Consider the following 14218-nt stretch of genomic DNA (forward strand, 5'->3'; position numbering starts at 1 on the left):
TAATCTTTGATGCCACAAGTAAGCAGAATTCTTATTAAAACTTTTAAGCTTGCTACTAACATCATGCTCAACATTAAATAAAGATTCCTTAAATTTAAAATCAAGATTGAAGCAATATAAACCATTCATTAATGTACCAGAACCGAAATAGTACGAGTGTTTATACAAATTAAAAACAGAATGCCCAATCAACTTTATGGATTCAAACTATACTCTTATTCATGCACTTAATTTATCTTTGGATAAAATTTAAATGCATTAAACCATCATTAATGATGCCTAATTTTATACTTTAATGGGTAATTAATCATTACTGTTTCTCTCTCGCCATAGATCTAAATAGTTTCCACTATCTAGGGTCAATCTTTATGTTCCAATTTCATGAACTTGTGCCTTCATTCTGTTCCCCATGTAAAGAAACTTCTCAGTTTCCTGGGTTCGGATTGAAAGGAATCCCTGCATAATATGCGACACATGAGTTGTTGCACCAGAGTCTAACCACCAAGTATTATTAGGAACTTCAATAAGAAATGATTCATCTATAACGGAAACAAAATGTTTACCTTTCTTTTCGAACCACTTCTTTCTTTTAGGGCAATCCTTCTTAAAGTGTCCATTCTTCTTACAGAAGAAGCACTTCATTTCTTTATGGATTCTCCCTTCTTTAATGGGGACCTTTTCCTTCCCATTTCCTTTGTTCCTATTGCTTGGTCTGAATCTGCTAGTGCTACCTGGCTCTTGAATGGTCATGTGAATGGAGTCATTCTTAATTTTCTTTAGCCTCCCCTCCTCTTGAACGAGCATGGCCTTTACTTCATGAAAATTCCATTTTTCCTTTATGATGTTGTAGTTCACATCGAATTGGCCAAACTCAATAGGAAGGGAGTTAATGATGAACTGTACTAAGAATGCTTCTGTCACCTCCATTCCCATACCTTTCATTTTCGCAGCCAGATTTGACATACTAGTTACATGATCATGAATGGGCTGCGACCAATCAAACTTCTTGGTCGTTAGCTCTGTCATGAGGTTTCCCACCACAGACTTATCAGTAATGTCTGATTGGAAGTACTACTTGATCATTATCATAAATTCCCTTGCATTATTTGTCTTAGACTTAGATGGCTTGACATTATCAGATATTGACATTCTCATCAAGCTAAGACTCAACCTGTTTGACCGCTCCCAAGCGTCAAAAAGAGTATTGTCTGCCTCCGAGCTGGTCTTAGTTATGGTTGGTTCACTATCCATAATGATAGCCAAGTCCAGCTCCATTACACCCAGTGAGAACTGGATCTGTTCAGACCAATCAACATAATTCAGTCTGTTGAACTTCACACATCTGTTGCCTAAGGCGAAAGCATTGAATGAAGCTGAAACAAGACATGCTCACTCTTTAATGCTTTGAATAAACCTTTATGTATTCAAACTATACTTTTATTCATGCACTTAATTTCTCTTTGGATAAAATTTAAATGCATTAAACCTTCATTAATGATGCCTAATATTATTTTTTAATGGGTAATTAATCATACTCCTTAAACATGCATGTTATATTTGGATAAACGAACGCAAACAAATATTTTTAAAACTTTAATGTCACTAAATACATGCAATAATCCACCTTTGGGTGATCAAGATATGCATTATAATTAATGAACAAATCCAATTTATTATCCTTATGACATCATAATCTTAATTACAAGTAATGATCCACCCTGGGGTGATCATAATATGCTTCATAATTTTAAATGTAAAATACCATTATAAACAATTACACCATAATTTTCACTGTTTCTCCCTCGCCCAAGCACTATTTCAAGACCAAAAAAAACTTGATGTTCACTGTTTCTCCCTCGCCCAAGCGCTATTTCAAGACAAAAAAAACTTGATGTTCACTGTTTCTCCCTTGGGCGGTCAGGCATGGAAATGACTTATAGATTCATGATTCTTCGCACAAAATCATTCACAAAATTTTGTTTACACATAAAGTCATGCATACACCAATTAATTCCAGAGATACAAGAAATGTCATAATGTCCCTAACATGATGCTCTGATACCAATTGTTAAAATTATTTTAACAAATTTCATGAGCTTTTAATGGTTCATAAGATCCCTTTATTTAGGACCTTGACATTATGACATTCACATGTGATAAAATAAAGTTAAGGAATACCTGGTTCCATTGTTATTTCCCTTTCTGGTGTTCTTTCCTAGTGCTACCTGGTACTGCTCTTTCTGGTTGCCTTTTATTATCACCTCTTCGTCTTCCCTTTATGAGTTCCTTGATGATTAGAAACTCAGTTTCCTTCCTTCCGCTTTATAACACTACACTGGACTTTCTTTTATGCAACCCAAGATCTCTCTTAATCTTACTTTGTGTTTCTATTCGTAAGATAGAAATGAATGAGATGAGATCAGAATGAATATTGCTCTCTCTTATTCCAATGCATCAGTCCCTGGTTATAGAAGGGGTTTTGGAGGAGTTATCGGGAGTTTATCCGAGAAAATAACTCCTCCACCATAGAGGAAACTGCCCATGAAGTGAGAGGGGAGGGAGTTAACAAAACCCCTACTAATCTGATCAGTTAATTGTCAACCATCATCACATTAGGCACTTTCATTTAGATTAGTAACTTTCAAGCACATAGACCACATTGATTATTAAATTAATCTAACAGCACATTCATACCATTTGTATTATTTTTATTTACGAGTTAATAATTATTAAAAATAAATAATGTGTAATATATTGATAATATAAAAAACTTTCACAGTCAACACACATGTATATTTTTCTCACTAATTTTCTAAAAATAATTTGAAACTAGATTATTAAAACTAATTTTATGTCACATCATCTTTATTAATATTTAATATTAAACTCTTCCGCACTACATAGATTTGGTATTAAAATTAGTCTTATTGTGTTACCCTCAAGTCATTCTATTTTTGGTATGTATGGTCATGCTTGCAATTTGTGAGTCTACATTTAAAGCATAACATATACTTAAGGGATATGAATGCAGAGATAATATAATTAATGTGCAAAACAGGTATGGGCGCAGGACAACAAAGCAAGTTGAAAAATCGACGGCATTGTTTAATACCCGATAATAACATGTGGATACAAACGAAACCATAAAAATTTAACAATCTAAATTTTAAATAAAAAATATTTATAAGTTATGAAACTCATTTTAATCTCACTTCAAAGTTCTAATACTTGAAAGGATCTTAAGCCGAACAAAAACAGGAAGAAACAAGTTAGTATTATATTATTTTATTGAGTAAATAATATTAACATTTTATATGTTTTAGTGAAATACATGAACTACTATTTTCTTTTGTACATATACAAACCACTTTTAATTTATATACATAAATTATATTAATCTCTCATGCAAAGAGATGAGCATAATATTTTAAACAAATAATGAGTGATGAATGTAATTAAATTAAACATTAATAAATATTAGTGTAATTTACTTTTAATTAATTATATATTAATTATGATAAATTTATTATTTGTAAATTCACATATAGAATTTGATTATTAAATTATTTTTCCCTTTGTGTATTAAAGAAATTAGACAAGTTGGTTTCTGAGGTCTAAGTGGATCAAGGGCAAACCTCATAGTTCTATAAACACATAGAAATACATATCAATCACCCATTAAACTCTTAAATAAATTTCAATTATTTAAAAAGTAAACAAATTTATTCTATATTATCACCTCATTCATTCATGCTCCTTACTCATTCATCTCTTAGGAATTGTTTGAGTTATGTATTGGATCAGAAAACCCAAAAATATAAAATTTGTGAAATACACTTGTAAATGATTCTAAATTTTTTATTTTTTTATAGATGTTATTAAGTGATGTTATTTTTTCAATATTGTATATAAGATGATTCTAAAATCTTCATTTCCTTACTCATGGTTTATTTTCTTAAAATTCGTGCACATGATGTTATCTTTTTCAATATTTAAGTCATTGTTTTTTCTTATACCTAAGACCAACTTTAATTTCTACCCAATGGTTCCTAATCTTTCATATTAGGACTTCTATTATCATATTCAAATGTCTTAATCACTTTTTAGTTTTCGGAATAGGACAGTGACCTTACTTCAGTCACGGGTTACCTCCACACATTAGAAAAATTGGGTTTTTTTTTTCTTAATTTTTAAAAAGTAACTCATTAGAGAAAAAAAATACATGCAGTTAATGTGGTATCTATCTATCATTAATATATAATAATCATGGAATTTTAACTAAAAATCATATACATAATAATGTTGGATTAGAAATTATTTTACATAATCAACTCATTCATCCACCCTCCATATATAATGATGAATATATGTGGGGATTATGTACACAATTATATATTATTAACATGTGGTTATTAAACACTTTTAAGAAAAGACAATGTGAAATGTGTTTTATCTATCGTTAAACTATATATAATATACTTTATTAGTCCATAATCCACCATTAAAACCCATTAGTAAAAATTAAAAAAATAAAGGTTTTATTTCAATAATTTGATTCAAGCTATTGCTAACCTGATCTTTTTACATAAGCAAAGTTACTTTTACAACATTTATAATCTTTATATAATATAAACGAAAATGACTAAATTTGTGTATCACAAATTAAGGTTTGAATTAGTGTTATTGTATACTATTTTTGTATATCAATAACTCTTGTCAAGTATATCTTAAATATTAAATTTCATGATAATAAATTGGGTTTTATGAGCAATCATTAATGATTAAAATTAAAAGTTAGTTATGGTCATATGATAATTATGTGTATCTACTTATAAGCTTAATCATTCAAATAAAATAAAATATTTTATATTATTATTTTCATTTCTCACAATAGCACATTGTTCTCATTTGAGTCGATATTAAATATAGTACTCCCTCTATCACATAAAGCTAATACAAATTTAAATACAAAAATAATAATGGAACATCTATTTATTGTCAGAACTAACAAAATCATGTATCCAAAGCACTATAATTAATACATAAAAAATTGTGTCAGTGTTAAATAATTCACCTAATACTATTTTCCATTTAAAAACGAACAAAGCATTTGGAAAATATACATTTTCAAGATTTTTATTTAATATTATTACAACTATAATTTGAGAAAATGGAGGAAAGAAATGCCGTCATTGTTCTCAATCAATATTTATTAGTTTAGATATGAATTATTGATGTATAATATTAAATTAATAAATACAGAATTAAAGTTACCCTTTTTTTCATCTCATCCAAATCATTGTCGAAGAAAACAAAATAATAGTTACCCACTCTTGACTTTTCATTGTTAAACTTTCATTAAGCATAGCATAAGATATTGTCCAGCAATAATTGCTTTCGTTCTAAATCCACCTATCAATAAAGAAAATTAAATTTGAAAAAAATGTATACACTCACATTATATAAGTTTAATACATTGTCATTATATCATTCACAATTTATATTTTATTATTTTTACTCTTCAAAAAAGTAATCAAAAAAATGGTAGATACTATAATGACTATATATAAATTTTTATACTGATAATATATAGATATTATACCCAAATTAAGTTAGTTGTTTTTGCTTTCTACCTTACTTATATTTTTCAATTTACATCTCATCCTCTCTCTCTAACTCTCAAATTAAATGTATAGTTATCACTTATAATAATTTAAATTTTAGTCTATATAACTTTTATTCTTGAAACTATTAATCTATAATATTAAAGTTGTAAAAACTTTAGTTCAGATAAAATAAAATAGGACATGTATTAATAGAGTAATAGTTTTTTACATGTTATTTATGAATGTTGCGAGAACTGAACTGGACGGTCTGGTCGATCCGAATGCTGATTGGACTTGAAAATGACTATGTTTTATAGTTTTAATTAAATGAGAGTTGGATCGCTTTGAATTGGAGAAATTTTGGTCTAGGTGTGTTAAACTAGAATAAACGATGAAGTAAACTAGACGGTTCACTTAAAATTTAAAAGACATAACACTATTCTAATATTTTATTTTACTCCGACCCAAAAAAAGATGGAGATATGTTACTTCAATATAATTATACATAATTATTAATTATATAAAATTTTATATTAACATATGATTATATATTTTTAAATAAAATTATTAATTATATGTTAAAATCACCAGATCCGACTGGATGATTTAACTGTTTGAACCATTAAACATAATACGATACTTCTTGAGATTTAACATCTGACATAAGTTTCTCAACATTGTTATTTATAATTATGTATACATTTTAAATATAAAATGATAGATATATTATGATAAACCTTACACCAAGAATATCTAAATATTAAACTTTCATGATAATGTATATTGAATTTAATTAAATACGTCTCTTAAAGAGGATAATTTTTTTTATATTTGATGATATCGCTTACATAAAAGAAAGATAATGACATGCAATCAATCAGCAAATAATTGAGATAGCGCTGGTCAGCAAAAAAAAAATATTACACATATAATAAAAAAGTATATTATCTATATATTGTAATGCAAAAATTTATATATAACCAGTATATTATTCATCATTTATATATATTATTTTTTCGAAAATTTAATAATAATTAAATATAAATAATGGATGATAAAATGATAGTATATAAAACTCATACTCATAAATTTTTTTCTTATATATAGCCCATGAGTTCATGACAACTCATACATTAACTTTTTTGGTCCTCTAACTAGAAACATTGTCTATTTAAAGAAGTGCTACAAGTTTCATATGGTTAGATAGAGCAATAATTATGAAAACAACTGTCCTTATTTTCCTTCTTGCTACATCTATAGCAACTAGCCATGGTTTAGAACATGGCATAGATTACAAAATTCACCCTTTGAGATTGAAATCTGGGTCAGGTGGTCACTACGTTAAGGGCATAACTTGTTCAAGTTGGAGGGTTGGTGTAGAAGCACACAACATTATTGAATGGAAAACTATTCCACAAGAATGTGAAGGTTATGTAGGGAATTATGTTCTAGGGGATGAATACAGAGAAGACTCTAAAGTAGTTAATCGTGAAGCTTATTTTTATGCAAAGAGTATTGATGTTATTAAAGATGGAAAAAACATATGGGTATTTGATATAGATGAGACTACACTATCTAATCTACCATATTATGCTCACCATGGATTTGGGTATGCTACCTCTTTTCTAATGCTACTTACTATTATTTTTGTTTTCCTTTTGAGTATTAATAGTTTACTAAGTATAACTATTTTGGTATAGGGTAAAAAAAATAGATATACACATATACACATCATTTTATATATTAAAAAATCATCATTTAACTCTCACTTTTGGCCCAATACAAATATTTGTTTACAAAAGCAGTTTAATATATCTTATAGGTAAAAAATTTGTATTTCAACTATATTATTTATCATTTATGTGTCTTACTTTTTTTTTGGGTACAAAGTTTTACTTTTATTTAGAAATAAATAATTATTAATATATGAATGATGAATAATTTATTAAGTAAAAACCTTATTTGAATGTGACTATTTATGCACTATGAAATTGTGCCAAAAGCCCCAAATTAATCATTACGTTATAACTAGATCGTACATCATTTAAACTTGTATCCAAAATGATGATTTCAATATTTGAGCCACTAACCAAACAAATAAAGTTTCTTTGGTACATTGTCCACGTGAGGAAACATATTATGACCTTAATTTCATTATCATTATCACTATCACAAAAGTAATATGAAATTACATTAAAAGAAATTTATAAGCTAACTTTTTTATGGAGGTTGAAACAATTCTTATAGATATAAAATAGATCATGAAAAATCATATACAAAATGATTAGTTATTTGAGAAAATATAATATGTATTGATAATATAATAATTTCTTACATAGTTAGTGAATCATTTATTATAAACTCTCAAATAAAAGTAATAAAAATGCATTATTAATGTTGTATATCTTATAAAAAAATCCACTAACATATATATTAAACTCTCTTTATTTTTACATTAAAGTTTAACTTTTTTTGACCATTTTAATTTATCAATTGCAGAAAATCTAAAATGGTTTATCCTTATTATATATGGACTATTATTCTTGCCAAGTAATAAAAACCAAAATTTGCACATATTTGAAATATTAATACTTTATCACTCAAGAAAGAAAAAACAAAAACTACTATGATTTTCATTTACATAGTATGTTATATTCTTGTTCTTCATTTTTAGCATTAAATTGTAAAGCATATTTTTTTTTTTTGACAATATATTGTCATTAATTCATAGGGTGGAACCATATAATGCAACTGCTTTTGATGAATGGGTTAACCTTGGAATAGCACCAGCATTGCCTGAAACTCAGAAACTTTATAATAAATTGTTGTCTCTTGGGTTCAAGATTGTGTTCTTAACTGGAAGACCACAAAGTCAAAAGGATATAACTGTTAAGAACCTAAAGGATGCTGGGTACTATAAATGGGAGAAGTTAATTGTCAAGTAAGTTTTTTTATTTTTTGTTAATTTTATTTTTTACAATTCTATAATTGTTTACATATGATTTTGCTCATCTTTTAAACCCATCAAGGAATTACTAAGCATCAAAACCTGATTAAGTATTTTTATTGAATTGGATGATTCTTTATGAGTTGCCATGAAAATAAATAAAGTGGAAGTTTCAAACTAATATTGTAAAACCCGAACTGAACATCAAATCAGAAGAAGTCTCATTTTATGTTTAATCAATTTAAACAATTAAACTGTGCGATTGGAAAGTGATAACATATATATTTATTTACAATATATAATATAATTATATATAAATGTAAAAGTTTATATAATTAATAACTATGTAAAATTATGGAAAAGTTTTTTTAAAAGTTTAGGTAATCATTCCGAATTATTCCTATTTAATCGGGTTTAATACGACTATATTGGAATTTTTATGGTTTAAAGCGTATCAACCTCTCATTCAATTAAGAGTGCAAACCATAATTGTTTTTAAGTTTGATCAACAATCAAACTGCTGATTGGATGTTCACAACATTGTCTTCAAATAATTTTCTGCATCAACATTGTTATTGATTATGGTAGCAGTTGTGATTGCATTTATTGAGATTGTGGGAAAATTTGGCAACAATTGCAGTGGTGATAATATTTCAAATAAAAAACCCCAATGCTTCAATCATAAATACGGTTGGGAAATGCAATTAAAAACACTAGTATCTAAAACTAAAACAAGTAATGTTGAGTTGCAGGGATGTATCAAAATATAAAGGTAAAACAGCAGTTACATATAAATCAAATGAGAGAAAGAAGTTAGAAGAAGAAGAAGGATATAGAATCATTGGAAACATAGGAGATCAATGGAGTGATATCTTGGGAACAAACACAGGCAATAGGACCTTCAAGCTTCCTGATCCACTCTACTACATTGCATAAGTCAAACACATTCACAAAAGATATCACTAAATATTGTTTTTTTCTTCCTTTTGTGGTTTTAATAAATTGTATTTCCTTTTCACTTTAGATATTGGCTATTCAAATATCATCAATCCTCAATTATTAATGTCCTATAAGTCTGTTTTTTTGTTTCTTTTTCTAATAAAAAATGTCTGAATAAGAATGACATGCAACAATCTTATTCATATCACACTCGCACATGTTATCATATCGACCAGAATACTGATATAGTGGTATAATAATTTTTCAACTAGTTTTTTACTAATTAAATCATATATTAGTTAAGTTATTATATGTATTATATTTATTATAATACATTTATCAACAGCAGGTAAAAATCTTATTCCAGAATAAGGCAAAGATTTTACTATTAGTTCTCGAGGTGTTTAAGCTGCCTTAAAAAAAAGTGATTGTGCAAAGGTTTTTCTGATATTGGGCCTTAATTCTTGGAGCCTTTATCTGAATTTGGAATGGATTTGGATTTCACACTTACCCAAATTGTAACTGGGCATGCTTGTGTGTTGAGGTTTACAGGTTTATCCATTTCCTTTTTATCCTTATCATAAGATCCTTCTCAATAAATTGTATGTATCAATAAAAATATTATAAGATTTTATTCTAATATTTATTAATATTGCTCATTGATAGTTTAAATTACACCAACAAAAAAGTAGATATAACCAAATTTTTAATATGGACAAATGAAGAAAAAATAATTAATGATACACATAAAATGTAAATTATCTTATAAAAAGGTCAACAAAACCTTTTAATATGTGTTATTATAAGTATCAATGAGTAAAATGGTTGTATGTTGTTTTCTCTTTTAAAAAACTATTAGCAAGATAACTATGGAAAATTTATGTCATAAACATCTTATATGGAGAGACAAAATTAATGTGCAAAATATATACCCTTCACATACTTCTAGTATTTTGTGTTCATGCAATGAATTGCATTCTCATGTAACAATATTCGAGGGAGTGAGACATAGATAGGAGGTGAGTAATTGAGTAATTGTTCCCACAAACTCTCAATATTTTGGCTTTGTTTGTTCTTTTGCAACGTTGGAAAATATAAGTATCAACTAGTTCTAATTCAACTAACTCTCTCTAACTTGCAAATATTTTTAGTTAGTTGTGTCAACAAATCATTAAATTTGAACTAAAGCTAGATTTGGATCTAATAGTGTGTATGGGATTTAAATAGCTCCACCAAATAACAAATCAACAGCATTAATATTAAGCCCCTCAATCAAACTAATTGGACCTCCATTTTCTTGAACTAAGTGATGCTGAGGCCACCATATAAAATAACCCTAATTATTAATGTTTAATTGAATCACAAGTTCAGAGATATAATGCTTAATTAAGGAAACACTTAATAGTTTAATCCATTTTGGCCATATCTTAACGTCTCTTTCTGACTGTTCAAACAATAGGGGACTATATAAAAGAAAGTTCAAGGAATAAACTATATTATAAATAATCTGTTTTTAATTTTAATTAAGATACCTAATCTCGTCATCAATATCAATGATTTGATTAGTGCTCATCTACAAATTTTTAATCTTAAAAAGGTGGAGCAAATATTGTAGGGATTAAAAATTCAAAACTGTGATTTCTATACACTTATTTTTTTGAACTGCTATTATTTTAATCCTGCTTTTTTATGAGAGAGAAAAGAAAGTGAGTTTCCCTTTTCATAAATAAGAAAATATAAAATAAAAGTGTAAGAATAATACTTATTTTTGACAGAAAAAGCTAAAATAGATATAGTGACTTTTAAAAAATTAAAAAGTCTAAAAAAACCTCTTCAACTTAAGTGATATTTAATATGATCCCTAAATTTTAAAAATGCACAAAAATCAAAAGTTTTTCAACTCTGCTTTGGATGTAAAATAGGACCTAAATATGAAAGGGTGTAAAAAAGGTGATTCAACTCTAATTCAGGTGTTATATCAAGTATTCACATGCATTAGTATTATGTAGACTAAATGAAAACATCCACAGTTAATATTATCAGCTATATAACAAGATGAAACATATATCTTCAAATCTTAAGTTTTGCGGATACCTCTTACACAAAAAAATTCTTAAGTTTTGCTATTGTTGCTTCATAGAGTAAAAGTCATCAATTATCATATATGTGGTTAATATTTTAACAATCTCCTTCTCAGTATAAAAAATATCATGTAATCAATGAGAAAACCATCCTCCATTTTGCAACCTTGTTTTAATTATTATTTTCATAGCTGAACTTTAGAATCTTTAGGCACATTAAACTCAGAATGTTGCAATTCATATTTCAACTGATTTTTTTTTGTTAGAAAAATCTGAAGAGTGAAATTTCCCAACCAATATTTTGTGTCTCAATCCAATCAAAAAGCACAACTAATTAAGAAAAATCATAAAATCAAAAAATAATTTATTTTTTATTACTTTGTGAAATATGATTGGCCTGAGATATGGAGATAAAATTTTTTTAGGGTATGTGATCTTTGTTCCTAAATAAATACTTAACAAAATAAGCTCATTTGCTAATTGCTTACTCAAAGAATCTACTATTCAGTTTTTTCAACTAATAATCTATGACATAATTAGTAAATATATCTACATATGATGATGTTGCTTAGTATTCACAGTATCCCTTTTAAGACGAGCTCGAATTATGTAAGAGAAAGAAGCACTCATATTATAAATTTGAATACCTTGGCAAATACAAAAAAGCATAAGTAGCATCACCTTGTAATTCATCATTATGTTTACAAGAAGAACAGACAACATTGGTCGACAATCTTAGTCAAGTTATGAAAAAAAAACATGAAAATCAATTGATTCTTAAACAAACAATATACAAAATATGCATAAGAACATTCTTGAAGAATCAATGATTGTAAGTCATTTTAGTGTATATAGAATAAATCCATTGGTTTATTTTTATGTATATATATTCTTCAACATGTTGAGATTGTGATGAGACAATATATAGAGTAAATCCCTTGGTTTTAGTGGATGATGTAGTATCTATCACATGTATTATTTCCACGAAATGCTCCTTAACAAATCTATGATCTTATCAACAAATCTAATAACAAGATCCATTTGATCTCTTTTAGATTCATCTCGAGCTACACCAACAATTAAACAAAAATTTGCATTACCAACCTCTTCTTGAATTTCATCTTGCACCTTTCTAGTAAATACATGTAAAGTTTATTTGTAGAATAGAATAAATACAAATTATGGAAACAGTCTCTTCATTTATAGAATAAGATTGCATATATTTACTCTTTTTATAGTTCCACTAAGTGGGAGCACCGTGCATTGAACCACCTTTTCTTAATATGAAGTGTATCTTGCATTTTGAGGAGCATTCTCTAAGACAACTTCATCTAGTTTTGTTCTGAGAAGCCAAAAGCTTTGCCATTTCTAGAAAATTACCTTTATTTGTAGATCCCAAACTTTTACCATATCCTCTAAAAGCATAAGGCTGAAATGATGTCAACTACCTAATTGCATCCACAAAGGCTTTAAGACACAGTTGATTACTCAAAATTTGTTGAGAAAGCTGTTGAAAGTAGAAGAAGAAACTATTCATCAAGTTGAATATAATCAAGCAAATGAAGAAGAAGGAAACTAACTTTTTCCCTTTGGGCCTCCTTTGTTTTAAGCCCATATTCAGTTTTTCCTTTTTAGTGTGTTAGTTAGTGTTAGTTATTTCTGTTTTCTTCCCAACTAACTAAAAGCTTCTATAAATAGCTTTTATGTAAAAGTCTTATTAAATCAATGAAGAAAGTATTCTTTATTTTGCATCTTCTTCAATCTCAAATACTCTGAGTTCTTTGCACAGCAATGGGATACCATGTTTAACATGGTATCAGAGCAAAACTCTGGATAGTGTATCTACCAATTTCCTTTATTCATTCTTCCGCTGCAGGGGCCCTCTCATTGATCCCTTTCTCTGCAACTCCCTTCCATCTATTTCTTCTTTTCACTCATCATCGTCAAGAATCATTGAAAAATGGAAAACCGAGCAATCCAGTACAACCCTCTTCAAGATCCAACTTCTCCATTCTTTATGAACCATAATGAGAACCCTGGAGTTAGCATTGTTTCTAAAACACTTAATGGCGATAATTACCACTCCTGGTCTCGTGCCATGGCCATGTCCTTGAAATCGAAGAATAAATTGCAGTTCATAGATGGATCGTTGCCAAAACCTTCCATTGAAGACCCAAGCTTTATCTACTGGGATAGATGCAACACACTAGTAGTTTCTTGGTTGATTCAGTCAATAGAGCCTTCTGTTGCCCAAAGTATCATATGGATGGAGACTGCATTTCAGATTTGGGAAGATCTTCGTGAAAGATATTACCAAGGGGATGTCTTTCGCATAGCCGAGCTTCTCACACAGATGTACACCTATAGGCAAGGTAACCTTAGTATAGGGGCCTATTACAATCACATAAAGGGTTTATGGGAAGAGTTAGATAACTTCAGACCAATTCCTTCCTGCATATGTATGCACAAATGCATATGCAACCTTGTTCCCACTATTAAAGGATACAGAGAGAGTGATTATGTTCTCTGTTTTCTTATGGGGCTCAATGAACAATATGAGAGTGTGAGGTCACAGATTATGTTAATGGACCCCCTACCCTCTATCAACAAGGCGTTTGCTTTGCTAATAAGGCAAGAAAGGCACA

General features: G+C 28.4%; 1 protein-coding gene across 1 annotated transcript; it reads left to right on the top strand.

The window, feature by feature from the left end:
* LOC109333770 (stem 28 kDa glycoprotein-like) lies at window positions 6787-9574 on the top strand. Its single transcript, XM_019569341.1, has 3 exons — window positions 6787-7215; window positions 8338-8547; window positions 9306-9574. The coding sequence occupies exons 1-3, from the start codon at window positions 6824-6826 to the stop codon at window positions 9487-9489; spliced, it is 786 nt and encodes a 261-aa protein (XP_019424886.1). The 5' UTR covers window positions 6787-6823; the 3' UTR covers window positions 9490-9574.

This window comes from Lupinus angustifolius, chromosome LG02 (assembly GCF_001865875.1).
Source record: "Lupinus angustifolius cultivar Tanjil chromosome LG02, LupAngTanjil_v1.0, whole genome shotgun sequence".
Classification (NCBI taxonomy): Eukaryota; Viridiplantae; Streptophyta; class Magnoliopsida; order Fabales; family Fabaceae; genus Lupinus; species Lupinus angustifolius.

Bases quoted from the DNA above. Each gene is read 5' to 3' on its own strand.
- LOC109333770 (XM_019569341.1), top strand. From the start codon at position 6,824: ATGAAAACAACTGTCCTTATTTTCCTTCTTGCTACATCTATAGCAACT. The intron at 7,216-8,337 runs GTATGCTACCTC...ATTAATTCATAG, and splicing joins TATGCTCACCATGGATTTGG to GGTGGAACCATATAATGCAA. The intron at 8,548-9,305 runs GTAAGTTTTTTT...GTTGAGTTGCAG, and splicing joins TGGGAGAAGTTAATTGTCAA to GGATGTATCAAAATATAAAG.